This window comes from Schistosoma haematobium, chromosome 3, assembly GCF_000699445.3.
Source record: "Schistosoma haematobium chromosome 3, whole genome shotgun sequence".
Classification (NCBI taxonomy): domain Eukaryota; kingdom Metazoa; phylum Platyhelminthes; class Trematoda; order Strigeidida; family Schistosomatidae; genus Schistosoma; species Schistosoma haematobium.
In genome coordinates, this window is record NC_067198.1 from 12,000,932 (window position 1) to 12,026,993 (window position 26,062).

The 26,062-nt window shown below is 35.7% G+C and overlaps 1 protein-coding gene across 2 annotated transcripts in view; it reads left to right on the plus strand.

The window, feature by feature from the left end:
• Positions 1-26,062, plus strand: part of MS3_00005007 (uncharacterized protein) — a 65,913-nt gene that overhangs the window by 11,239 nt on the left and 28,612 nt on the right. For both annotated transcript variants that reach the window (XM_051213014.1, XM_051213015.1), the window contains 13 exons: positions 704-934; positions 2,379-2,438; positions 3,674-3,795; positions 7,388-7,606; positions 9,508-9,753; positions 11,050-11,256; positions 13,470-13,580; positions 14,249-14,369; positions 14,951-15,218; positions 18,938-19,334; positions 20,036-20,174; positions 21,812-22,000; positions 22,149-22,241. In XM_051213014.1, the coding sequence (XP_051068949.1) occupies positions 704-934; positions 2,379-2,438; positions 3,674-3,795; positions 7,388-7,606; positions 9,508-9,753; positions 11,050-11,256; positions 13,470-13,580; positions 14,249-14,369; positions 14,951-15,218; positions 18,938-19,334; positions 20,036-20,174; positions 21,812-22,000; positions 22,149-22,241 (2,403 nt within the window). The remainder of the gene's footprint in view (positions 1-703; positions 935-2,378; positions 2,439-3,673; positions 3,796-7,387; positions 7,607-9,507; positions 9,754-11,049; positions 11,257-13,469; positions 13,581-14,248; positions 14,370-14,950; positions 15,219-18,937; positions 19,335-20,035; positions 20,175-21,811; positions 22,001-22,148; positions 22,242-26,062) is intronic.

Sequence of the window (26,062 nt, forward strand, 5' to 3'; positions counted from 1 at the left end):
GATTTGTGTGTGCTATCGACTGTCCACAAATTATACCCGTTTTTGCGCACAGTATTTGACACAGTTATCAAAGCATCAGTTTACCTATTACTGGATCATAAGATTAGTGTTTGACCTCATCTGTGTTACTTTAGATACGTGGCATTTTCACTTATAGTCGCGCCAAGTTCCAGGTTTGAACCCACCTCACGTTCTCCGGCTTAGGAAACCGAATGGTATGATTAGTCACCACACTTATAGTGTGGCTCATTCCCAAGTACGTGATGAATGAGTTAACATATTGTTTATTGTTATTATTATTATTCTACCACATTTGTTATGGCTCTCCATCCTTTAACGATGGACAGCGTAGAGTGTGACGCAAATATACTCCACATCTAAACAGAGAGAAAAACTGGTATATAAACATTGGATGAGTGGAACTGATTGCACAAACGTCAATACTTTTTACTCTGTTTGATTTCAACTGTCGATAATGATGTAAAATATGGTGATACACACATGCATACTGATAGATATTTGTGCTAAATCCTATGGTATGTTCAAATGTACCAACAAAAAATTATCGGATTGTTTTTCCTTTGTAGTTAATGCATAGTCTAGTTTCTCATTTTTGTTCGCTTTGATAAGTATCTTGACATTTAATATTAATTGAATTTTGTTTGGGAGTATGTTTCTACAAAATCTTTTTTCTCTCATTTAGATAAATGTGTTAAGCTTTATTTATGGTGCAATATGTAATGCTATATGTGAGAATGCAGTCGTTTATTTTGTAGTGGATAACGACTACAATGTCGCTTCCATAAATAGAATGCTATTACTATTATATAGTTCACTGTGGCACACAGAGGAAAATAAAAAGGACACATCATTGTTTCGATCACCCAACCCACCATTAATGGATAAAATAAAACTGATTTACAAAAATCGTAAAGTGAGCATTTTATTTTTTAATGTTGTTGTTTGCTCGTTTTGTCATTCATTGGTTGTTAATGTACACTAATCATTCTCCTCATCCCCCGTTTCTTCACCAACTAATCATTACTAAAAGTGACACATCATTTCAAGTCACTCAACTGTCAATAGCCATGGAGTTAATATGATCGATTGAATTATGTCAGTACTAATGACTTATTTACTTTCTCGTGTTGCCTCTCGTGAAGCACAGGCTGCCGATAAGGAATCTGCAACCAAGTTTGCCCTGGCCTCTCCTGCCCTCCATACACCACGGTTAGTTAGTGTGGGGCTCAAGTTTAGATATTTGAGTGAAATGGTTACTGTTTATGTAATACTATAATCCTTTTCTTACTGTGTCTTTACCAAGTTGCATTGGACTGCTCCTTGGTTTCAGTCTATTGGTGGTTCCAGGTAAATCGTTTTAAAAGTAACAAAATAATGAAATCAGTATCGAGCAGACTTATTTTTGGAACACCAATGTAATTTTTGTGGATGTATATTTTAATTTTAGTCAATAGCTGGTATTCAGTATCTTGAGATCATTTCTGTAGATGAATCATAACTCACAAATAAGCCTTGCTAACTTCGTCTGAGCTAACAACCATTGGTAGGGGTTTTAAGTAAACTGTGAGGGAACAATGCTTATAGAAAAAAGTAAATATTATCAATGTAACTATCACTAGCTCATGTCTAATTCTTACATATCCGTGTTGTCAGTGACTTCAGTTCAGTTTCACGCCTCAAAGAATACTAGTCCACTTACCATATTTTGCTGATTCTCACTTCTAAAAATAAATGCTCTATGGGTTTTGATTGGTTGGTTGAAGTGTGATATGGTGACTGGTGAAAGTATTTCATACAACAAGGAGATACTGATTACATTCTGGACCACCTGTGCAATAGCAACCGGTTAAATGCTTTAGTTGAGGTCCCTATGTTCATTTCCGTACAGAGTAAAGGATTAACTCTGATACTTATTCTAGATCTGTGTCGATGTTGTTATCCTCTAATTCCTAGATTTCATTGATTTTGGCATAGAAAATGGTCTTGAAAGTAGTCTTACCTGTGCACTGTTATTCTGGTTTTATGTCTCGTTTTGTAGCCTGAATAGTTTGTAATCTCTTTATATTTGACTGAAAGGGCTAAACTAGACGTACAGAAGTTTAGTATTTGTTAGTGAAAGGTGTCTTAGTTGTTTGAGATAAAATTTCATCTATTAAGTCACAGGGTTGTGACCTCACTTGATCTACTTCAACTTGAACAGCCGGTGAGTATAGCTCACAAAGTATATGGACCTGTAGTTGATGAGTTTACACTGCTAATGTTTCGTTACGATTTCCTTAACCTTTCTAATTCTATCAACCTTACTTCTAGTGACGCTTAAAAAAGTTCTCTTTTAAATAATTTTTTTGCCTTCACAGTTGTGGGAAAGTTACTCCTTATCATTAACACTGGATAGGTTTAGTGCATTTCGCAGAAAGGTTGGTTTTTCAACAACTTAGAATGTTTGCTCATATTTTTGTCATGTTGAGTCTATTTTCTATGTATTTGATTTAATGCTAACCATTTATTATATATGGAAGCGAAGCGATTTCATTCCGTGAGTCTAAAGTTTCTTTTAATTTGAGATGTGATGAGTTCATAACATTGACCTGATTAACAAATTTTGTTTATGATGTATTTTGAATTCAGTGTTAGAATATGAAGTGAAATATGGTCAGTTATTTCTATTGAATCATCACTAGTTTTGTTTGGTTCGATAAATAAATCAAGGTGACAGGTTTATGGTGAATAAATGAGTTTTTGACTATATTCACGAACCTATTCCATCTGTTCTGTCAACATCATTCCTGTATGACAATGAATAGATGAATGTTTATCATAGTATGTTACTCAGCTTATTGAAAAATAATCGAACATGGGCTGTGAAAGTCGAATAAGTAGTGAAAATGTTCGTAATTGATCATTCAGTCATCCGAAAATTATTAATATTTTGTAATATTATTGGAGGTACAGATGTAGTGGATTAAATGGATATGCGCCTCATTCAAAAAAGACTTTGACTTTTTTAAACAGAGGTGGATGATGGCTAGCAGTGAAATATAGGACTCACTTTTTGTCCTGTTTTCGATTTATCAGCTGAATATACATACATCCCAGAGTTGATGTTCACCTCAGGACTCGAACCCAATACCATTCGCCTCAAATAGGACAGAAGGCGGGTGTTGGATTCCATTGCTAGCTGCTATCCATCTGTGCTTAAAAAGTGCTTGTGACTTATAATGGCAATATCGATACGATCTGGATAAGACTCACATTTGCCAGAAGAGACTGATTGATTGCTGTCCTAAACATCAATGGGAAGATTCAAACCATCGATACATATGACTTGGACTGTATTCACAGTTATTAATGTACCGTGTGTTCACTTTTTGAGTATCAGAGGTTATCCATAGATAGCTTATATTTCAAGGAACCAAATCGTGAGATAAGCATTGGTTAAATACTGTTTCTCGGCACGTTCGGTGCAGAGGGTTATAACGGGTTTTACGAGACTCTGAAAATAGTAATAAAAGTCAAACGGATGATATTATGAAAAATTCACTGTATATGGTCAATTGTTATTGGAACATTTGATAACCAAAATACTACTTCATATCTATTCTATATTTTCTTCTTTCGATCTCGAACATCTGGATGGACGTTGTGTCTGTAGTTTGATAAGGTCATTGTATTTGGAGATTGCCCTGATAGTATTGCAAAATATGTTGTGAATTACCGAGCAAACATTGGTCCTATCAAGGCTATTTGGAACAATCTTAGTGGGAACGATAAATGGTAAGATTGAAATAACACTACACAGACATTTTTAGTATGTTTATATAGTTTCATTTATGATAAGTGGATTTTACAGTTAGATGAGTTGCAGTGAACAACAGGAAGTAATGAACTTTGATTTGAGTTTTCTTCTGTTAATCGGTAATCAATGGTCTGTATCTTAAGTAAAATCATAGTTCATTCAAGTTCGGCATAAATGCGGAGACTTTTTGTCTCAACTTATATACTTACTTTGGCGTGTTACCCGTCGTAGAACATAGAGTGCATACAGGCATTCTGCAACCTACTCTATCCTGGGCACTTTTCCAGTTGTTTACAAGTGCTATTCATTCTTTTCATGTCTGCCCCCCATTCCCGGAGCAATGTGTTCTTTGGTTTACTTTTTTTCTTTTCGATTTGGGGATCGCAAGTTTTTGCTTTCATTGTGATACCGTTTATTGGTTTCCGTAAGTGTGTCCTACATATCTCCAGGTTCCTTTCCTGATTTCCTTCTCAACTGGCAGTTGATCTGTTCTATAACACAGTAGGTTACTACTGATGGTCTCTGTCCAGTGAATCTGGAGTGCCTTGCATAGAAAGCTGTTTACAAATACTTGTAACTTTTTGACGATGGTTGTAGTAACTCTCCAAGTTTCAGCTCTGTAAGCCAGAACAATCTTGACGTTTGTATTGATAATTCTGATTTCGTTATTGGCTGACAGTTTCTTTTGAGTTTCAGTTGTTTTTCAGTTGTTGGGATGTTGTCCTTACTTTGCCAATCCATACCTTCACATCTGCATCAGATCCTTCTTGTTTATCAATGATGCTAGCGAGAGGCATAAAATTTTCCATATCTTCCAGAGATTGTCCATCATGTGTATTTTGGTTGGTTCTCGTTGTGTAATATTTTAGGATCCATCCTTTTTCTCTTGTGAATGCTGAAGCAAACTGCCGCAGAGTCTGTTGTCACGCTGGCTGTCTTCACCTGGATTTGTTGCTGTGTATGATATAGTAGAGCTAGGTCATCTGCGAAGTATTTCGTGCTTTCCTCAGATGTCTAGCTCTTCATAGTCCAGTCAGCCACCAGAAGAAAGAGGAATGGAGAGAGTAAGCACCCTTGTCTGACTCCGGTCTTCTCTTGGAATGCATCTATCAGCTGTCCTCCACGCACCATTTTGCAATGTGACTTGTCGTATGAATTGCGGATGATGTTGACGATTTCCTCAGGTACACCATAGTGATGAAGAAGGTTCTATAATAATACTAATACTACTAATAATAATAATTGGATAATAATAATAATAATTGTAATTATAATTATAATTATAATAAGTATTATTATTATCAGCTTTATTCAATATTATATTTTCGGTACGATATAGAATTCTCAGCGCAAAGTATTTCAACAAGTTTCCGTTTCTTTCTTCTTGGTCGGTCCTGGCGATAAATATTGAGCGATCGCCAGTCAAATGTTAGCAGTTCACTAAATGAACATCTGAATAATGTGCATTCTTTTCGTTGTATATTGTCAGCAACCACATTGTTTCTTATTGAGTTTTTTGTAACCTTGACAACGAAAGATTGTACACTTTTTAGAAACGCAGCAGAATAGGTTATGCGATAAGTAGACATAATGATTTATTAAAACAAACAAAAATAGATAACTTGTTGAAATATCTAGATGGCAGGAACAGGTAGCCCAAATGCTCAAACAGGCCGCCCTTTATAAGGTTCTCCTGTCCACACTGCCAAACGCCTTCTCACATTCAAGGAAGTTGATGTATGGTGATGAGTTCCATTCAGTTGATTGTTTGACGATGATTCGTAGTGTGGCGACTTGGTCTGTGCACAATCAATCCTTACGGAATCCGACCTGATGATCTTGAAGTTGGACGTCTACTGAATCTTTCATCCGGTTCACCAACACTCTACTGAAAAATTTTCTGGTACCGATAGTAGTGTGATACTTCTATAGTTTTCGCATTTGCTCAGATCTCCTCTCTTTGGCATCTTGACGGGATATGCTCCTTTCCAGTCCGTTGGTGGCATTTGTTTACCCTCTTAAATAGAACATGAAGCATGTTTTCAGTTGCTTCTTTGTCTGACTCTAGTACTTCGACTGGTATATTGTTAGGTTTTTTCTGCTTTCTCACTCATGATTTGTCTGATGGCCATCCTAATTTCTTCGATCGTTGGTGAGGTGACATGAATTTAAAGGTCTGTTTGTGCTACTTCGATGTTCGGTGAGGCTGGTCTGTTTAGGAGTTCTTCAGAGCGCTCTACCCACCTGTTCACTGTTATTGAGTCTCAGTGGTTGGTTTGCCTTCTTTGTCATTGATCAGTTTTATATTTCCCATCAGGTTGGTCAGGCTCTTTCGTAAACACTTCTCTACGATCGACTGCAACCTCTCATGAAACTGATCTTTGTTGTCTTCTTTGCTGTTATTGGTGGTTTTATGACCAACTGTTCGGATTATATATTAATTGAATGAGTTAAGTATACCACGGATGGTACAAGTGTAAAATATCTGGAGGTACGGAGGCCTAATGAGTGGTCTCAGTAACAATAACAATCAAACATTTAATGTTCCTATAACCTACTAGTGGAATAGGATACACCTAAAAGTGTAAGGAAACATAAAGTATTTCCAGAGGATAAGTAAACATCAATACAACGAACGAAGGATAGTAGTAACTTCATTTCACGAATAGATTGCAGCAAATTATTCCACAGTCTGGCAAATCTAAGTAATTAATATAGAGAGAAGATTAAAATTGGGATCGTTTCACTGATGGCAATTTGTTACGGTTGGTATAACCAGGAGTTTCTGCACATTGAATCGGATAATTAGATATAAAAGATAGTTGATTAAATATTCTGAAGAAAAAAAAATCAAATATCGTTTCAGTTGCTGTTCCATAAAGGTCGATTCTGAGCTTATTACATCTGCATTTATAGTTTAAGGTACAGTCAGTCCCAACAATGCAAAGTGTAAATCGCCTGCAAACGGAATCCAGCCTTAAGTTGTCGCCTATCCGAACACTATGACTATTGAGTTGAAATCCACTGCTTAACATTTCTAATCCGAGTTGCCTAACTGAAGTCACTCGATGATGTGAACTGCAAGTGTCCTATACTAACAAAATATTGTATCCCAGACCGAAATATATTAAGGTTATCGATCAGTTAAAGTAGAGGTGTTATGATTGCTAGTATATTTAGTGTTGATTTTTCCAATACACACGCTGGTGATTTATAAATGCTTTCTTTTTTTTAAACTTAATCTTATTGACATTGCATTTTATAAAGCCAGCTCAGTGTAATTTGAATAAGAATATTTAGGTCCAACTGGTGAAAATCGAATGCCTAACATTTTTAACACATTCAAGTGTGAACAATTAGGTCATTGGTTCGAACCCCTATCCAGTTGGTATAGTTTGAAATCAAAGTTGTTGGATGTTGGTCTGTACTCGATTGCTAAAATGTGTCTACTGTAATTTTCGATCATACTTATGTGGTTAGTGGTTTTCGAGACATTTCATACAACGTGTATGACAAATAATTTTCATCCCTTTAATTGAGGTTCATTATTTATTGATTTATCTTCCAAAGGTGCACTTCATTCCCAATGACGGGATGGATTGAATCGAAAGGATTAGTAGATAATATTTTCAAATATTTATCGTTACCGGATGACAAATGTTTAGTAGAACAAATCGATAAAATTGATGAAACTTACAAACTGAATTCCATGTTTGACCTACCTCTTCAAATGAACCTATCAAGTGAACAACAAGGTCACAATAAACTTTCTCAAATAAAATCATCTCAGTAAGTTGTGTTGATTTTTATATAAACTTTATTCTTGTTCACTGTTCCAATAATTAATTGACTATTTGACAGAATGTTAATTGAAATATCACTATCCAGTTGTGTTGATGCAAACAATCTTGTTTGTTTAATTTTTACGTCCATTGACTCTAATGTTTGAAGAATTCTGAACGTGATCTCTATTGATAGATTACTACTGACCTGTTAGACCAAAGTACGTGTTTACTGCACAGCAGTTCGTCCCGTCCTACTTTATGGCAGTGAAATATGGCTGGTAAGAGTAGACGATATCCGTAGGTTACTTGTATTTGATCATAGGTGTCTTCGAAATATTGCTCGTATATCCTGGGACCATCGAGTTAGTAATGCAGTTGTTAGGAAACGGGTACTAGGTAACGATGGCAAATCAATTGATGATGTAGTGAAACTTCATCAGTTAAGATGGCTGAGACATGTGTTACGTATGCCCAACCATCGACTGTCTCGACGTGTTATGTTCAGTGGTATAGGAGTAGGTTGGAAGAAAGCTAGAGGCGGCCAGACCAAAACATGGCACAAGTCCATGAAGTCACTGACAAGTAGACTGAGTCATATTGGTAGGTGTAGACTACCTGGTTGGGGACCGCGAGATGATATCAACCGATGGTTAGAGACCCTGAATGACATGGCTCAAAATCGTTTGTCATGTCGCAGGTGAATCCACTCTTTGTGTTCTCCCAAATTCTAATCTTCTGAATTCTTCATGTCCCTTTCTTTTTTCTCTTTCCAAATTTATTTCACTGGATTATACTCCTTGAATAACATCTTCAAACCCTAATTTTTCTGATTACAGCTTATAATTTTACTACATCTAGCACTACGGGATTTGAATCGACCACTGCATCTCTGTGCTAATGTGGTGTGACAACTCGAACTGATGTACGTACGTACGAAGTTCTACGTTGTTACTGACTGACTGACTGACTGACTGACTGACTGAGACTATTGAACTAGATGTATTAAGTGTTAGCTACACTTTCTTTTAGCTACTCCATAAACTGTTGATGAGCACAGAAATTAGACATGGAATATGAAATCAAGTATTTTAGAGAGTAGATTGAATAGACGGTTAGAAGTTTATAGTTATGTTTTCTATACTACAAAGTTTTCGTTGCTGTTTAGACTTTGAACAAGAAGATTTCGAGTCCTGTTTGGATTAGAAGGTTTGTCACTTTCCAACTAATCACACAGCGAAAGGTTGCTTGTTGAGGGAGGTGATAAGGAAACTGGATTAATAGTAGTGGCATTGACAACTCAGAAGCGTGACTGTAGAATGCTAGAGGCACCCGTTATGTTCGGAATTTTTTGAGTAGTTTTTGTTGTTTTGGCTCCGTAAGTTTTAGGCCTTTCCCACCGATAGCGGAGATCTGTGGAAAAGATGAGATGTTCTATTTATACGACCGAAATTTTCCAAAGCCCTCTTCCCGTTGTGGAAAGGTAGTATCGATGTATATTGTGGTTGTTTGAGGGAAACACCTTACTACCATCATACTATGCATTCGATGGTACGACTTCCACCTTGGATCGTTATTTTGATGCTTTTAGTCCTGGCACTCTCCGACCAATCTGTTTGCCATGTTAGGATCTAAATGAATAAGTATAGTTTAATTGGATTGTCACGAGATGGAAACTGCTAGCACAAGGATAGATACTTAGATTATTACAGTACAGTAGTGACATTACTAAAGAGCAAATAATGTAACTCTGTGCACCCTAATTATCATCAAAGTTTCAACAGTGAGAATTTAGTTAAGCAGTTACAATAACTTTAGCACAATGATTTGAATAAAATTTCATATCATATATGATATTTTATTAATCGTTTGTTTGTATAAATTATCTTGTTCTTTGTATTAATTTAGAGAGAGTTTCTGCCGCGTGTATATATCATCATCTTACATTGACATGCATGCGGAACATAATCTGATTTACCATACTTTAGTGCCAAATTTGTGTCAAAATGTTGCACAAACGTGCAGTACTTGCCTTGATCTAGTTGATCTACGTATTGGTGTTCCTCAATCAATCACCTGTAGTCTCATAGCTTTGGAAATGTATTTGAAACAAGCAGCAGCCTCTGATATATTTATCCTGTTATTGGGTGATAAGTGAGTATCCCTTATGTATGTGTATTGAAGTCACTTTCTTACTGCAAATATAATTGTTTATCATAATATAAATATATATATTCTTAGAGGCGTATATTTTGCATATAATCTGAATATTCACTGTTCTAAAGGATAATATCAAACTGCTAGAAGAACCGATAACAGTCGTGTTCGTGCATTTATATTATTCCTACTGGTAATTATGTCCAGAATAAATATCAAGTGAATACAGTAGGGGTCGTTTGATAGTTTAGTTTTGTTTGTGAATGTTGATATATTTGATACAGTGAACGCTGTAGATGCCGGCTTCCTTGACACTTCCCAGACCTACATATTCTCCATATTTGAGTCTGGGACTGAAAACAGATGAAAAAGAAGGATTGAATTTTAAAAGATTACGAATTTCCTTGAGGTACCAGAGGTTTCGAGAAACGGTGCTAGAATTGTTATTAAATGTAGTGATTGTCCAGTCAGATTCAACAAACATGATGAGATGGTTTCTAGACGTTTTTAATAAGTTACCAACTAGAGTTGATTAGTGAAAGTGGTTTTCACATTTATCTTGGCTCTTGTGGAATTTCCTTAATTAAAACATTCAGTTCTTACTAAAGGTGTTTACGAATGACATCTCGATGATCAACGCATTGTTGAGGTTATTTTTAAACAGACTTGACCGTATGACAATTGCTGTCTATTAGATTGATTAAAAGAAAAGGCATTAATCTATGTGTACTATGTGAAGTGTCCAGATATTCACTTAAACTGCTTAATCTCTTCTTTTACCTCTACAACTCTAGGATAAGCCTTGACATTTTCATCTGGTTGAGCTTATGCGGTCTGTCAACTTGAACCGATGTACATACGTATTAGGTTCTACATTGCAATTGACTGACTGAATGGCTTAAAAAATATACCGAATAATAATGAATGAGTGATTTTGTATGAGATTGTAAATGATAGTGTAACTGAAAGAAATTGTAAGGTGATGCAACATCTCATATGGTAAAGTTTCTTCTAAATGAATAAATATTACCGAATTCAAAATAAATCAAAGTAGATCCTATCTGAATATGATAAAGAAGTGTACGAATTAAAAGTATTCACATTTTAACAAATTTGTAGTTTAAGCAAAAGTCCAATGTTTTCATGCAATACAAGTACTATGAGGTAGTTATACGATGCCAACAGTTGTTGGTATATTGCTTAAACGATAAAGTGTAATTGAATTTGTCAGCGTGTTAAGTATCTGTTAACTGAAAAAATGTTTAGTTTAATTCATTCTTAATTTTTCGACAGATATGGTTGGGTTCCTGATGAATCGTTAGTTAGAGCATTGCCTGATTCACTTCTAGCTGAAGTCAATAAATTTTACAAGCCTGGAATGTCTGTCACAGAAATGGAATATCATATGGTGAAACTAGTTGCCGTAAATAAATTGTCCAGATCAAGTTTCAACATGTTTCCTTCTACAGTGTTCGTATTCATTCGAGATTTTAATACAAGGTTTGTTTCCTTATTTCGAAAAGTGTCGTTTTCAATTGTTATTTGTGATACTTTGCCGAATCTGTTTTATATTTATAAATGTATCATCATAGTTAGTTGGTTGTCATCTCAAATTGTGATCAGTCGAGTGAATGTTGTGTATTGAAAATTGCTGTACTTAAAGTATATTTTCTTAATTAAATCCATTCATTTAATCTGAATTATTGAGTCAGATTCTTTTGTAGTGTTAGTGTTGGGATATTCAGGGAAATACCCCAAAAATTATCCTGTTAAGCCTAATGCTATCCTTGGACATGGAATGGTATCATCTTATTGGTTAATATTTATTTGACGTGTTATTTTCCTGTTGGCCATTATTGTACAATGTTATCTTCTATTTTATGGTACGTTGTGGACTGCTTGACTGGTATATAAACAAAGTATTTTTGAAATATAATGATTCATATATCCGAGGCTGTGACTTCGTTCTGGACTCAACTGGCTGGGTTAGACAGGGAAGCGAGACCAATCAGAACCCTAGGTCGTTCTACGTGTTTGCGCGTCTTTGGTCCGATCAATAATTCGCTATCCCTTAATCAGCATTATTTTCACGTTATAACAGTTAGTCTCCAGATTTGTGATTCCGAACACCATTTCTTAATGACAGAAGATTGATTGTTTATCGTAATTAAAGCTTTTGGTTATAAGATTTTTGTTCTTAACAGATTAATATCACCACTGGTAAAGTTATTGCCTTTTGCTCTAAATAGTTGATTGTTAATTGAACGTTTCCAGATGCGCTTACCCTCTGTATTGGATTCCGTCTATGCTCTAACAATATGAATTCGACTTATGGGTTAGGACATAGGTGTGTACACGTGATTAGTGAACTGAATATTTTTGATTGAAAGAAAGATGTCAAAATCATTTTTGACGTTGATATTGGGTTGAAAATACTCAGCATACAACTACAATAATCAAAATGAATCACAGTAATTATTTTGCAGCTAACATCAACATTTCTCACTATGTATTTTTAGCGCCAGCATACAATACTTCAGGGTTGTCTATGATAGAGTATTTCCTACTTTCATACACATCATTTACTTTGAAATGGGATGTCTTTCAGTGAGGACAACTGTGTTACAGTTGACCATCGTTCCTCTGAGACTAGTTAAACTATCAAAGAAAGTCAATTCATCGACTTCCTCAATTAATTCACTTCATATTGTTAAGTGAAAAGCATTGCAAAAATTTATCATCTTAACCCAATGTACTCAGAAGAGTTTAGATTTGTCAGCGACTGTATATTGCTTGCTTGCTACAATCCTATTGGAGAATGTCGATAGCTAGAACAAGTTTTACTTACAAAACGATTTTTGAGAAACTGAATTATAATAAAGAAATAAAACAGATTTGCTGAACAACACTTGATGTGTGTACTTCGCGTGACAATTCATTGCAAGCTGTGATCATACCACAATTTTTTGAGTGAGGACTTTTCGATATGGTGATATACTCGTTTGTTTTACATATTTCAGCAAAATACTGTCACGATACCTCTCAGGTAGATTTAAATATCACTACATCTACTTTCAATTTTTAAGAACGTAGCTAAAGTGAATCATGGAAAAGTACGTTTCGTGGTAAAACCTGATTAGGAAATCTTTCATTTGTATTTTCCATGTTAGTCTGTTGACATGTTACTTAGAGTGCAGAAAACGTGTCTCGTACCTATTGAGTGTACTTGGAAAGACTATATTTCAGGTGTAATTTATCATTACTTACATACTTTTGTAAAAGGTTGTCCCCCTTGAAAAATCTTTATAAAGAAAAGGTTTCTGAAGAGAACTGGTTTTGTTGTTGTAGTAAGTCACTACGCTTGTTCTGTCAGTGTGATATTGTGAAAACTATCGAAATATAAGAATTTAATGTTCATTTCCTTTGAAAAATCCACTCATTTTATATATTCTGTTGTATTTCCTCTTTTGTTGTATATATAATACCACTTGGAGTATCTAATAAATCTATACTGTACCTCTTTGTTAACTACGAAATTTTGATCCTTTTCTGTCATTTCTTTTGATATACATAGTTAGCCTACTTTCTCTATTATTCATAATGCATCGAAAAATCAGTTTTGGTTAATCCTGTTAGGGTGATTTTAAAGGGTCTATGCCATCAGAAGTATTATCAAAATCTAACATTGTATTCTTTTTACTAAAAAACATTAGTGACATACCGAATGAATATGGACAAATATTTCGTGATCACGATCCAGTCAATCTTCAACACCTCGATGCGTTCAAACAACTCTTACTGAATGATGGAGTTTCTATCCTCAGGTATTCTAGTTTAATTCAGTGTGCTATTTGATTATTTTTGGTATAGCTCAAAATATATGTTTCAACTCATTTTTTTCAGGCAATCACTTTCTGCTGGAATATACTCTTTGTAGATCATCTGATTAGGCTTGTGAAATTAGTGTAGCTCCTGTTGACACCGCATTGTCCAAAATAGATAAATTGATCATAATGCTTTGATATTTTCGAATATTCTGTTTTCTGGAGATTCTTGATAGATCCCAGTGACTATTTTTATCAGTTTTTGTGAATACTCTGCGTAAGCACAAATCCTTCACATTGACGATAGTCTATAGAAACTCATTTTTCATCCTTCATTATTATGAATAGAATTGTAATGAATGTCACTCTTTAAAGTTTTAACGGAAGATGGGGTTTTTTCAATAGCACAATTTTTTAAAGCTTTTTAAAGAACCTGTATGATTGTTCATTGAATAGCACAACTGTCCTGGTTCAATTTCACCAAGTACTTCCAATTATCAAATGAACAATAGATTAGAATGATATGAAAAATAGTACTACCTGTTACATAGAATATCTCATACTCCAATGATGAACAATGTGTTTTATAATCCATTTGATAGTTTGCTTTCTATGAGGCGTGTTTTGGTTTGTAAATATTATCAAATAAATTCTTGTTGCAATTTCAGTTATTCTGCTCGATTCATTGGTGTAATTGATGACCGTCCGATGATGGGAAATCTAGATAACTTTGCAAATCAATTTATATCAACACTAGAATCAACGCTTAAGAGATTATATTGCAACCCCGTAAGTGTGTTTTTTGGCACTTACTCGCTGATCATATTTCTCCACTCTCTTTATATCTGTCATAAATTGTTGTTTTACGTCTAAAAGTGATTACACGTGGACGATTTTGTGCATATAATGTAGGTACTTTGATATCAGAAGTTAGCTCTTATCTATCCTACCATTTTTGAATTATGCTGATAAATGTCTTTCATTTATTGGTAAATCTAGTCCTTACTCATTTACTTACTTACGCTTGTTACCGCTGGTGGAGGAGCATAGGCCATCCACCAGCATTCTCCATCGAACTCTGTCTTGGTCAACCTTTGCAGTTGCTCTTCATCCTTTTGATGTCTGCTTCCAATTCTCGAGGCAGTGTGTTCTTTGGTCTTCCACTTTTCTGTTTCTATTCAGTATTTCAAGTTAGTTCTTGCCTCATGTATTTCCCGGTCAGTTGCTGCCGCCTTCTTTTTGACTAATCTTTATTAATTTTAAAACATTCTGTAGATGTCTTCTGTAAATCATTTTAATCACTAACTGACTACTACCTTACTGAGCGATCCATATCATTTATTGTTTCATCAATTTCTTGATGCAAATAGGTAAATGACGCTATTAAGTCGCCAATGGTTACGTCGTCTGATGATAATGATGAATTGATAGATATTTCAGAATGTTTTGCAACTTACGTAAATCCAATAGCTTGTAATATATCACCACGACATTTGTTAAATATACAACATGCCTTTAAAACAATGATTGGAAAATGTGTTGCGACGTATTTCATTGGCCAACATACAAAATCTGATGAATCTTCAAATACAACTTCTAAGAACGTGAGAATTGAAGATAGAACCTCAAATGATCAAAGTTAGTTTAGTTTTTAGAAAATAAAAATATTTTGACAGCGTTTGTTATTATCTAGTCTATCGCATTGTCTAGTTGAACATTTATTATGTAAAAGTTGCAAACGAATCAGTTACTGAATATATATTTGTTAGAGTATGTAGGTTGTGTTTGTAACAAATTGATGCCGTTTAATGTATCATTGGAAGTCAGGGTGCACTAGATAACTGTTTCACTGTAGTATGAGAGTGCTTGATAAATTCTCAAGTGTTCTGTATGAAATCTGAGAGTTTTGGTCATGGGTACGCACAGATAAACAGATTAATCTGTGATGAATACAACCTACAAATCCCTTCAATCAATCCTTCGTCATAACATGAAAGTAACTTTGTGTTAAAAGATTGTTTCATAATTTTTCTTTATTGAGTGTGATTTATGCTGTGAATGTGAGTAATTTAACTTCGTAACTTGTAAACAGCTGTTTATGCAAAGTACTCCGAATACATTGGACATAGACCATCAATGACACCCTACTATAGCAAAGAAAAGTCGATTGGAGAATGCTGGTTTGCGCCTATGTTCCACCAGTGGTGGTAACAGGCATGAACTAACTACACTCTAACCTATATAAATTATTATTTGGAACTAAGAGCAAATCTTTGTCTATAATTATTTTCATATTCGCTTCCATGATGAAAATTGATTTGATTCACGTTTAAACATGTAATGGTGTGTTTACAATTTGTTGAACAATACATTTTATGACACAACATTGCTCGCACACGTATAACCTTATGAAGATCATGTATTCATGTTACAAGATACACGATACACTTGAACACTTATAATTAGAAATGAAATTATATAATCATCTTAATGTCTATTATTACCATTGCAATAGTTGTTAGTTTTTTCCTTGTTTATTGTGCATTAACGCACGGTAAACATTTTCACAACTTAACAAAATTTTCTTCTAATAATCATGTTTCATCAGTTGCATTTGTTGTTTTGTTTCTAGTGCACGTTCAAATGATCAAATTTGTAATTATTGTTATAAAGTTTCAAAATGACTGATGTAGAGTTTATTTTTCTCTCTCTCTCTCTCTGTGTGTGTGTGTGGATCAACATGCGAAGTAGATAGATGTGAAACTAATTAATTCACTCGCATCTTGTTTGTTAACTAAGTGTAACTAAATTTTGATAACCCTTATTATTTAGTGTTCTTCTTAAACCGGAATTCGTTGTTTTTATCGGAGGTTTTTTTAACTCAAATTATGTGAAAAGCAGGCTGTGATATTTCATTGGAATATGACGTTGAGAAGTTCTCTGACTGAACGCTCGAGTCAGTTTCCTAAGCTTCTTTAATAACCCCATACTAGATCTGCATGACAACATGAAGATGAGTGGAAAGGCACGAAGTATGAAAAGAACGCATTACTCCAAGTTTGTGCAGAAAATTGAGGGTATTTTTGGTGTTTCAGATGGTCTATAAACACAAATCCAACCTGGAACAGTCAGTATGCAAACTTCCAGAGCCAGGTGTTATTGAACAAGAAGAGAAACGTAATCCATTGTTTATCCTCGTGTGCTAAAAAAATTATATGTAGGGAACACGTATAATGATTAATTGAATTTAATCTGACCCATAGTTTTGGATAATGGTTTTCCTCCCCTCATGTTTATTGGTAGTAACCTCAAATGAAAAAGGCAATCTTAAAGTACCGTCACTGTCCCGAATTAATTTTTATTCATGAACACTGAGCTCATAGTTCAGCTTCGGAAATCCCGAAGAAAAGACTGTGAAGAACTCTCGGAAAAGCGTTGTATTAAATGGAGCTCCAAATCATTTCCAGTCTTTGCTTCATTTTGATGCATTGTCGAGGCTAAACTACTGATTAGATCGACGTAAATGTTCATTTACGAGCCTTACTTGATCTTATGAATCAGGTTTTATTATCCATAGAAAGTATGCATTTGCCAAACGTATTGTTGGACATGCCCGCACATGACCATTTGAAGGGTGATACAAGTTAGTCAATATCTCAATCTTTGAACACATCAAAATCAAAATTTTCCCTTCATCATTTATTAGTGCTGTTATAAAGTTCTTATTTTAACATCAGTAGCACTGATTTATTTTGATAGTTGCCACATGACTTTGTTTGTTAGTTTTATATGAAGCATTTCATGCTTTGTTTCAAACCATTGAATGTGATTTGTACATCGAAACTACTATTGATCAAAAGAGAATATAATCAGTCAATTATGATTTTTGTGTGGTGATTGTTTCTTTCTTCTAACATAAAAACAAATATGTGTTGCTTCTATTAGTCAATTTTAGCTTCTACTTCACGTTGTTCGATTAGTGTTTGAGTCAGTAATTACTTGGTTATCTTTTAACTACCAGGTTGTAGATTCAAATCTAACTTTTACTAGTTCGGCGTAGTTGACGATTGAATATCGTCACTACTATCGTCAGATTAAAAATTGCCCTTCAAAACGAAATAAAATAATCTCATACAGGTCCTTCGACTATAGATTATTCTTTTCCGTTTTGGATTGTCTCAGTACTACATATTCCTTTTGTATTGTATGGTTTTTTTCCTGCCTAAACATTTTGTTAGTTTAGTCAGTCATACATAAGTTGGAACCAGAAGTATATGTTCAGCGGTCCAAGTTGTCATATATCATATTATGAAATTATGAAGAGTAATAGTAATATTATTATTATTAGTAGTAGTAGTATTGCGGTGTATGTTATTTATGTCTGTCGATATAAGTAATATGTAACAGCAATCAGAAGTGGAATGCCTAGCAGCAGAAGGTTGAGAAGATCAGATTGAGGAGAACAGGAATAATATCATTGGTGGTGGTTGTGGTAGTAGTAGTGGAAGGGACTAAATAATTTAAAAACAAATAATCCGAAGGAAAACAAAGAGTACATGCCTCTCTCCCATTATGAACTATCGTGAGCCATGTCACCCAATGTCTGCAGTCTCACTGATCGTGGTTATTGCGTTGACTTCAACCAAGTAGTTTGAATCTACTGACTTGGTTCAGACTAACAGTCACCCACTTTTTATAGACTGATATTCCATGTCTTAGTTTGCTCACAGCCTTATTTTGTAACCCACTTGTACACCAGGAAACATCTTTCGTAGATGTAGGCAGAGGTTAGGCCTACCTGTCATGCTTTGCTGATGAGCAACAACTGACATGAAATAATATTAATAATAATAGTCTTATTCGATAAAATATGTTTAATTACGGCTAAAAAGTTCTCAGAGAGAAACGTACAACATTGCAACACCTAAGTTATGGATATACAAAATCTGCAGAAGAAGTCTTGATACTGTAATTAGCTGCTGTATATATTCATCTGTAAAGGTTTGTGAGCATGTCTTGCTCATATGAAATCTCTTTTCATCTCTGAATTTATTTGGTGCATGAATTTTATAGCAAAGATATCAAGATTCTCTAAACGACAGAGGAGAAAGAGGAGGCAACAAATATGCAAACCGTCATAGTGGTACTTCTTGAACTTCTCAGTAATTAGATTCATGATAGAGGGTTGTGAACATTATGTGGAATCGTGTAAGTACACCCTAATGAAATTAGTTCAGTAAGACAAATGCTTTGCCGGGGAAATGTTTAAGTTCTATTCAGTGTAACTCTACTTTCCTTGCGTATATATGTATAAAAGTTAACTGTTCTTTTTTAATGTGTGTATTTCCGTGTTTAAGACGAAAATGGAGGGATTTTAGTCATTACTGGAAGTCCTGGAAGTGGAAAAACTGTTCATCTGGCTGCATTAGCAATGTCGTTGGCTACAAGTGATCATCATTCTAGTTTGATGAGCTCGAAAGATTATACTCGATCAACAAGTACCACACGGAAATCAATGTCAAACAGTCAATCATTGGCAAAGTATCAAATTTTAATTCATTTTACAAATGGTATACCGAGTACAGGTTTACCATCATGTAAACAATTGTCTAAAGTGCTTGATCATTGGATCAAATGTCTAGCTGCCCAATTACAGAGTTTATTCAGTTCATCAAATATTCTTAAAATGTTTCTTTCGAAGATCAAAGTTAATTTGGATAGCACAAATACAGCAAACGATCACCATAATCTGAAGTAATTTTTTATTTCACTTATCTATAGTGTTTAACATGATGATATTAGCTTTCTAAATGCTTGTCTGACTATTGGTACCAACACATCTATTAGATATTATAACATAGAGAGGACCATGAAATGCGAAAGAGCACTGGATAGATGTTTTTACCTAATTTAAGACCCCTTATCGGTATACACTTATTAACTTACCATCTAGTATCTATCTGTTACCAGTTTATTCTTTGAAGTGTTCAAATATAACCAGGAGCAATAAGTTGAAGACAGTGTTCATCACAGATTGACGTCAACTGAGAAGTCGTTGAAAACCAGAGAACTTTGGACAGATGTTCCACTGAGGTTCACGACTCCTCGACAGCTCACATTCACGATACGTTACATTGAACTGAGATCAGTAGTTTCAGGTTTCGTTGCGATGAATACACTTCCAGATCACTTAGTCCTGGATTGATTGATCCACAATGTTTAATTTAGTGCACTTATGAAATAACGTGATGATTAACAAAGCACTATTACCAATATTTGTCTCGTTCTCGACATGGTTGATATCCACTTTTCTAAAGCTTTGTATAGAAACTTCAGTTATTCATCCAAAAGTCTTTCAGTCATGACAAAATCTAAAAATGACTAAATTTCTGTTTACTTACTTATTTTGTAAAATGTAGTTTCACGTGTGTGTACGTGTGTTTCTTTCGTTGTAGATTGAAAATGCTTTGTTTTAATAAAATGATATGGTTTTTGGGTTGCATACCTGGGTTGAATTATGCTTTTCTAATTGATGATGTAGACTATCTTGATCCGTTGATATTAGATGACTGGCTACCATCGGTCTTACCAAAAGTAAGTGTTCTTTTGAAACAATTAATAACAACATTATTCAACGTTACGCTTCAAAATCGTTTCGATTAGCAAGTAAACTTGACTGAATGATTTAACCTAAGGTGGTAGTATGTAGGTTATTGGATTGGTACTGTACCTGGTTTCGTTGTCATATCAGCTAGTGAAAATTGTGGGAGGTATGGCATCATTATTTATGTTGACCGTAAACTGAAAAGCATAATTTTAATATATATGATTATCGTCAGCGTGAAAGATGGTAAAATGGTTCAAAAGACTAATTCAAATTCTATTTGGTTAAGTCGAAGTAAATTTTGTATGATTGTTTATTAGTTGATTTCTTGTTGAACCAGCCATACTCTGTTGGTTGGAATTCATAAATTAGTAATCATGTGTCACACAGTGGTGTAATTTCTCAAAGATAAAAGTCGCATATAACACAAAAACACACCTGTAACATTATATAGACGAATTGTATTGCATCGTAAATTGAAGCGACATTTTTTCATACTTTGGCAAATGTAACCATGAAGTGACGTAGGTTGTAGAAACATTTTGAAAAAAAAGTGAATAACAAACGCTTGTTACGTTCTAGTTTAAAGCTATTTGACTCCGCACATCCAAAACATCATGCACACTGAATTCCGGAATCATAGTCCTTAGGTTTTACAGCGAACACGATATTGTTGAGTCATTGTGTTCTAGTACAAACTGTTTCACACTTTCAACTTCATGGAATTTTATCCTTGAGCTGCTATCCTATTCTCGTTTTGGTTGGTTTCATTAGTCTCTACTTCATACTACAGCATTTAGTAATTCATCTTGAAAGTAGTCACTAATGAACACACAACTATTTCACGATATTAGTAAGTCTGCTGAATGAACGCTCGATCGGATTTCCTATCTGCTTCTAATAACCCCAGGCTAGATCTACACGGCAACTTGAGCACGTGAGAAAAGGATCGTGGTTGAAGAAGAACGCTTTACTCCAAGTTTAGTTTATGTACAGAATAACCATGGTATTTGCAGAGTTACGCACGCTTATGGGCGTCTATGAATCCCTGGAACCACACTAAGTATAGTATATGCTGTACAAAGTATAGTTAATGTGACACGTGACTCTTCACTTCCATATGTCTCTGAGAAGCTCCTATTCAACGCAGACAGGGTAAAATGTTTCCTGAGCCTCTAGAGACATTGTTGAGGAATATCCGACGACTCGTCGGGGTATAAATTTATCAATTTATTTATTATCTAACTATTTAATCTGTTAGTGATATGATGAGGCAGTCAAAAGTAGCCATGTGCGAAGGTCACTTGATGTCAATCTGAAATGACCTGAAGGATGAATGGATATGATTGGCTAAGAGATGAGTTGATTTTCTAAGGGGCAGAGATGTATATATGTGAATGAGTATTTGTGCATTTTATTCGGTAGCCAATATACCTTCTCGTCCACTCTTGTGTTCTCATTCAAGTAGTCGATTGGGAGGGGCAGGCTTTAATGCACAGCACATCTTGTATCAGTATCAGATTTCATACACTACCTATCATAACAGTAAACATTTTTTAAAAAAATGAATTGAAATTTCTAGTACTTTGTCAATGCTTTTATTTGTTCACTGTTTCTTTCTAATCAGAATGTTCAGTTTATTTTCACATGTCATTCTAATTCGGAAATCATACAAAAATTAACATGTCAATATAACAAAAACACTTGTTCAGTGTATCAGATACCTCAGTTGACTTCCGAAGAATCTCGTGCTGTTATATTATCTCATTTACGTAGTAATGGAGTGTCTTGTGTTAATTCTCAATCGGAATATGAGGTAGGTTGAAATGAATGAATAATTGTTATGTGATAAAAGGTAGTCATGTAATATAAATGTAAATCATAAAATATTCATTTTCCTATGAAGAAATTTGAAAATCCCCTTTTATCCTCTATCTTATACTTTCTTTTACACTACTTTTTAGATCGCTTTACTAATTTCAGCTTGTGAGTCAAATAATCCATCGTATTTCGATATGGTTTGCAAATATCTACAATTATGTGGAAGTCGTGATGAGGTTTGTACATTATCATGAATTTCTAATATAATCGTGATTTAATAGGGACTTGAATTATCCCGTTGTTGGTATTTTGGACTGAATTTTGATCGTCCGATATAGCGATCAACACTAGGATGCAGGTACATCCACCTGACGAGTGTCTAAATAGGTTGAAACACTTATCCCTTATTCATGTTCAGTAATGCTTGAAATGTTATGGTTTACTTGTATTCTCACCTTGTGAAAATGAGATTGAACAAGGTGGAGGAATTGCTTTGATCGATTTTCATGATTTCTCTTAAGACTTTTAGCATGGTAGTGGTGTTGGTCTGTTGTTGGTAATTTTAGAAACAGACTTCGCAATGTCATGCGTTGATTGAGGTTAGCCATAAACACCGTTGGATGCCGACTCAATGATCTGAAGGTTAATCGTTCATGCGTGAGACTGAAGGTCTTTAGTTCGAGTCCGCTGAGCAGTCCTATATTAGGTCGAGACGGCAGTCCAATGCCTCCAGGTTTTCAATGATAGTCCTACTTAGATCGATCGACGATCCTAATGAATTTCAACAATCTCTACAACCTCCTACTGTAGATTGTTGTTGTTAGTGAGGTTGTCCAAAGACATGTATCAATGTTTCCATTATATACATTTGAGGATATACTACTTTTCGCTGTCTGTAATCGCTGAATTAGCTTTTGGTAGTATGTTGCAGAACACAAAAGCGCAAAGGAGGGGGAGTAGCTCTATTCATTAGGAATGCTATCCCATTTGTTATTATCGATAGTGTATCCCATGAGAGTGGGACGTGTGAATTAGTTAGTCTTCGCTCAAAATGCAAGGGACAAGAGCTGCTGATTGGCTTGGTCTATCGCAGTCCAAGCTGTGAGGCAAATGAGATCCTGTTAAGCAGTCTCAATATTTGGTCCCAAAGTGGTCGATGTCTAATCCTAGGGGACTTCAATGCACCTAAGGTAGACTGGGAAAATCTGCGAACTAAATCGTCGGAGAATTCTTTCGAGCAGGAACTAGTTGATGGGGTTATCACATGTGCTCTAGTGCAACATGTGAAAGAAGCGACAAGGATCGATCCGGACACTGAATCATCCTTATTAGATCTTATGCTGACTCATTATGAGGATGATGTTGCGAACCTCCATCATATGCCACCCCTAGGTAAAAGTGACCACGCAGTTTTAACTTTCGACTTCCATATAACTGCCAGTCACGAGGACGCGTCAGTCTAGTCCAGACCCAACGTCTGGAAAGCAAACATACCAGACATCATGCACTCAGCATCGTTAATAGATTAGACAATAGACCCAGGGTCCTCCATTGAAACGGCCTGGGACGCATTTCGAAATTCATACTTAAAAGTTACCACACCTCACATCCCTTGGACTATACCAAAGGGGCCGAAAAACTCACCACCATGGTTCAGTAGGGAGGTCCGTATCCTTCTCCGTAAGAAAAGGAAAATTTGGGATAGATTTAGGTTACTGGGGACTGATGAGTCAAAATCTCAGTATCGAAAGGCTCGGAATACTTGTGCCTCGACCCTCCGTAAGTCTAGAAAATTGTACGAAGGAAAACTTGTTAAGGAATTGTTAGGATAGTCGGAAAAATATACTAATAATTATTGTGTTAAGTCTACTGTGGCCTTGGACCTTAAATGTACATTTCTTATTGGTCGATGTTTACTTCACTTGTTAAATATTGTACAAATGTTGTTTCCTATTTTATGGTACGATGTGGTTTGTTTGCTTGGTATATAAATAGAGTATGTTTGAAATACAATGATTCATAACTCCGAGGCTGTGACTTGTGTTCTTGACTCAACTGGCTAGGACAGACAGCGAAGCAGGGCCAATCAGGGCACTAGGTCGTCCTTACGTGTTTTCCGTGTCACTAATCGGTCGATAAATACGCTGCTTATCATAACCTGCAGTCACACACGTTACAACAGGAATCCATAGAATGTCCTAAACGCTTGTATTCCTATATAAACCAAAGGACAAGGAGAAAAGGAAATATTCCTGCTCTATGGGGAGACAGTACTGCTTCATCATTAGTGGAGGACGACTTTGGTAAGGCTCAAGTGTTCTCGAACTACTTTAGCAACGTATATACCATAGAAGCGCCCTTCCCGTCAGCGTATACAGATCCCCCCATACATACACTGGATAGCGTGACCATTAAAGAACTCGATGTCTTTGGTCTGCTAAATAAGCTTGACATAGGTAAATCCACGGGGCCCGATGAATTACATCCTAGGCTACTGAAGGAATTATCTAACTTCATTGCAAGCCCTTTAAGTACATGCTTTAACATATCCGTTACGCAGGGTCGTTTACCGAAAGACTGGAAAAACTCCATAGTAAGTCCTGTCTTCAAAACAGGTACGAAACACAAACCTGAGAACTACCGCCCCGTTAGCCTAACTAGTGTGGTTGTTAAAATCTTAGAAAAGATTATTCGGAAGGAGCTGTTTAAGTATCTCGATAAAAACCGGATCCTCTCGGATAAGCAGCACGGCTTCAGAATAGGTTATTCTTGTCTCACTAACTTATTAGTGGCTCGTGAAAGCTGGTGCGCTCTTAAGGACCAAAAGCTACCTGTAGACGTCACCTTCATTGATTTCAGTAAAGCTTTTGACAAAGTTCCGCACAACCGGCTGTTATATAAGTTAAGAAAAGTCGGGATTGGAGGCAATTTATTGATGTGGATAAAAGACTTCTTAGTTGGGCGTCAACAAAGAGTAAGGGTGAACTCAAAGTTATCTAGCTGGGAAACTGTGCTTAGTGGAGTGCCCCAGGGTACAGTTTTGGGGTCAGTTCTATTCCTCTTGTATGTAAATTACCTTCCTTGTCTCCTATCATCATCGGTCTTGCTATATGCTGACGATGTCAAGATATAAAGAACGATACGATGTAAGAGTGATAGCTTAGAACTTCAAAATGACCTGAAGAAGTTATCTGAATGGTCTCAAACATGGCAGTTGCCGATAAATACTTCCAAGTGTGTTGTGATGCATATCGGTCATCAAGGCACAGATACATACACGATGAATAACACTGAGCTACCTGTCGCCCAGACATATAATGACTTAGGAGTTATCGTTAGTCAAGACTTAAAGACTACTGCACACTGCCGTGCAATAGCCTCCAAAGGTTTTAGAACGTTATGGTCAATACGTGGAGCTTTTAGTCATGTCGACGCTAAAACGTTTTTGACTTTGTATACAGTGTTCGTTCGTCCAAAACTTGAGTACTGCATACAAGCGGCTAGCCCCTGCTTAAAAAAAGATGGTGAGCTTCTGGAAAAGGTTCAGAGAACGGCGACTAAGCTGATTCCCGGAATAGCTAAGCTTCCGTATGAATCTCGACTGGACAAGCTGAACCTTTTCCCGTTGTCATATCGCAGAACTAGAGGCGACTTGATTACAGTCTACAAATTGCTTAGCGATAAATTTCCAACTGATATGCCCTCATCTTTCTTGTCTTCCAAAACAGAGAATTTACGAGGACACTCCAAAAAAGTTCATAAGCTGAGAACAAATTACTTGTCAGCTGACTATCGACTTTCCCATCGAATCATCAACGAGTGGAATTTACTACCTCAGCACGTGGTTGAGGCTCCATCCGTCGACCCTTTCAAAAGAAAGTTGGATCAACTGAGAGACCACCATTGCCAGGACTAACATAGACCATCGAGCCTCCTGTCCTTCCCAAACTGAAACTGAAACATTTAAAATTGTTGAATAGCTATTTCCATTTTATCGATGTAATTTCAATTATTCATCTTCAGTGGAACTAATAATTTTTGTCAAGATCGAACTTCA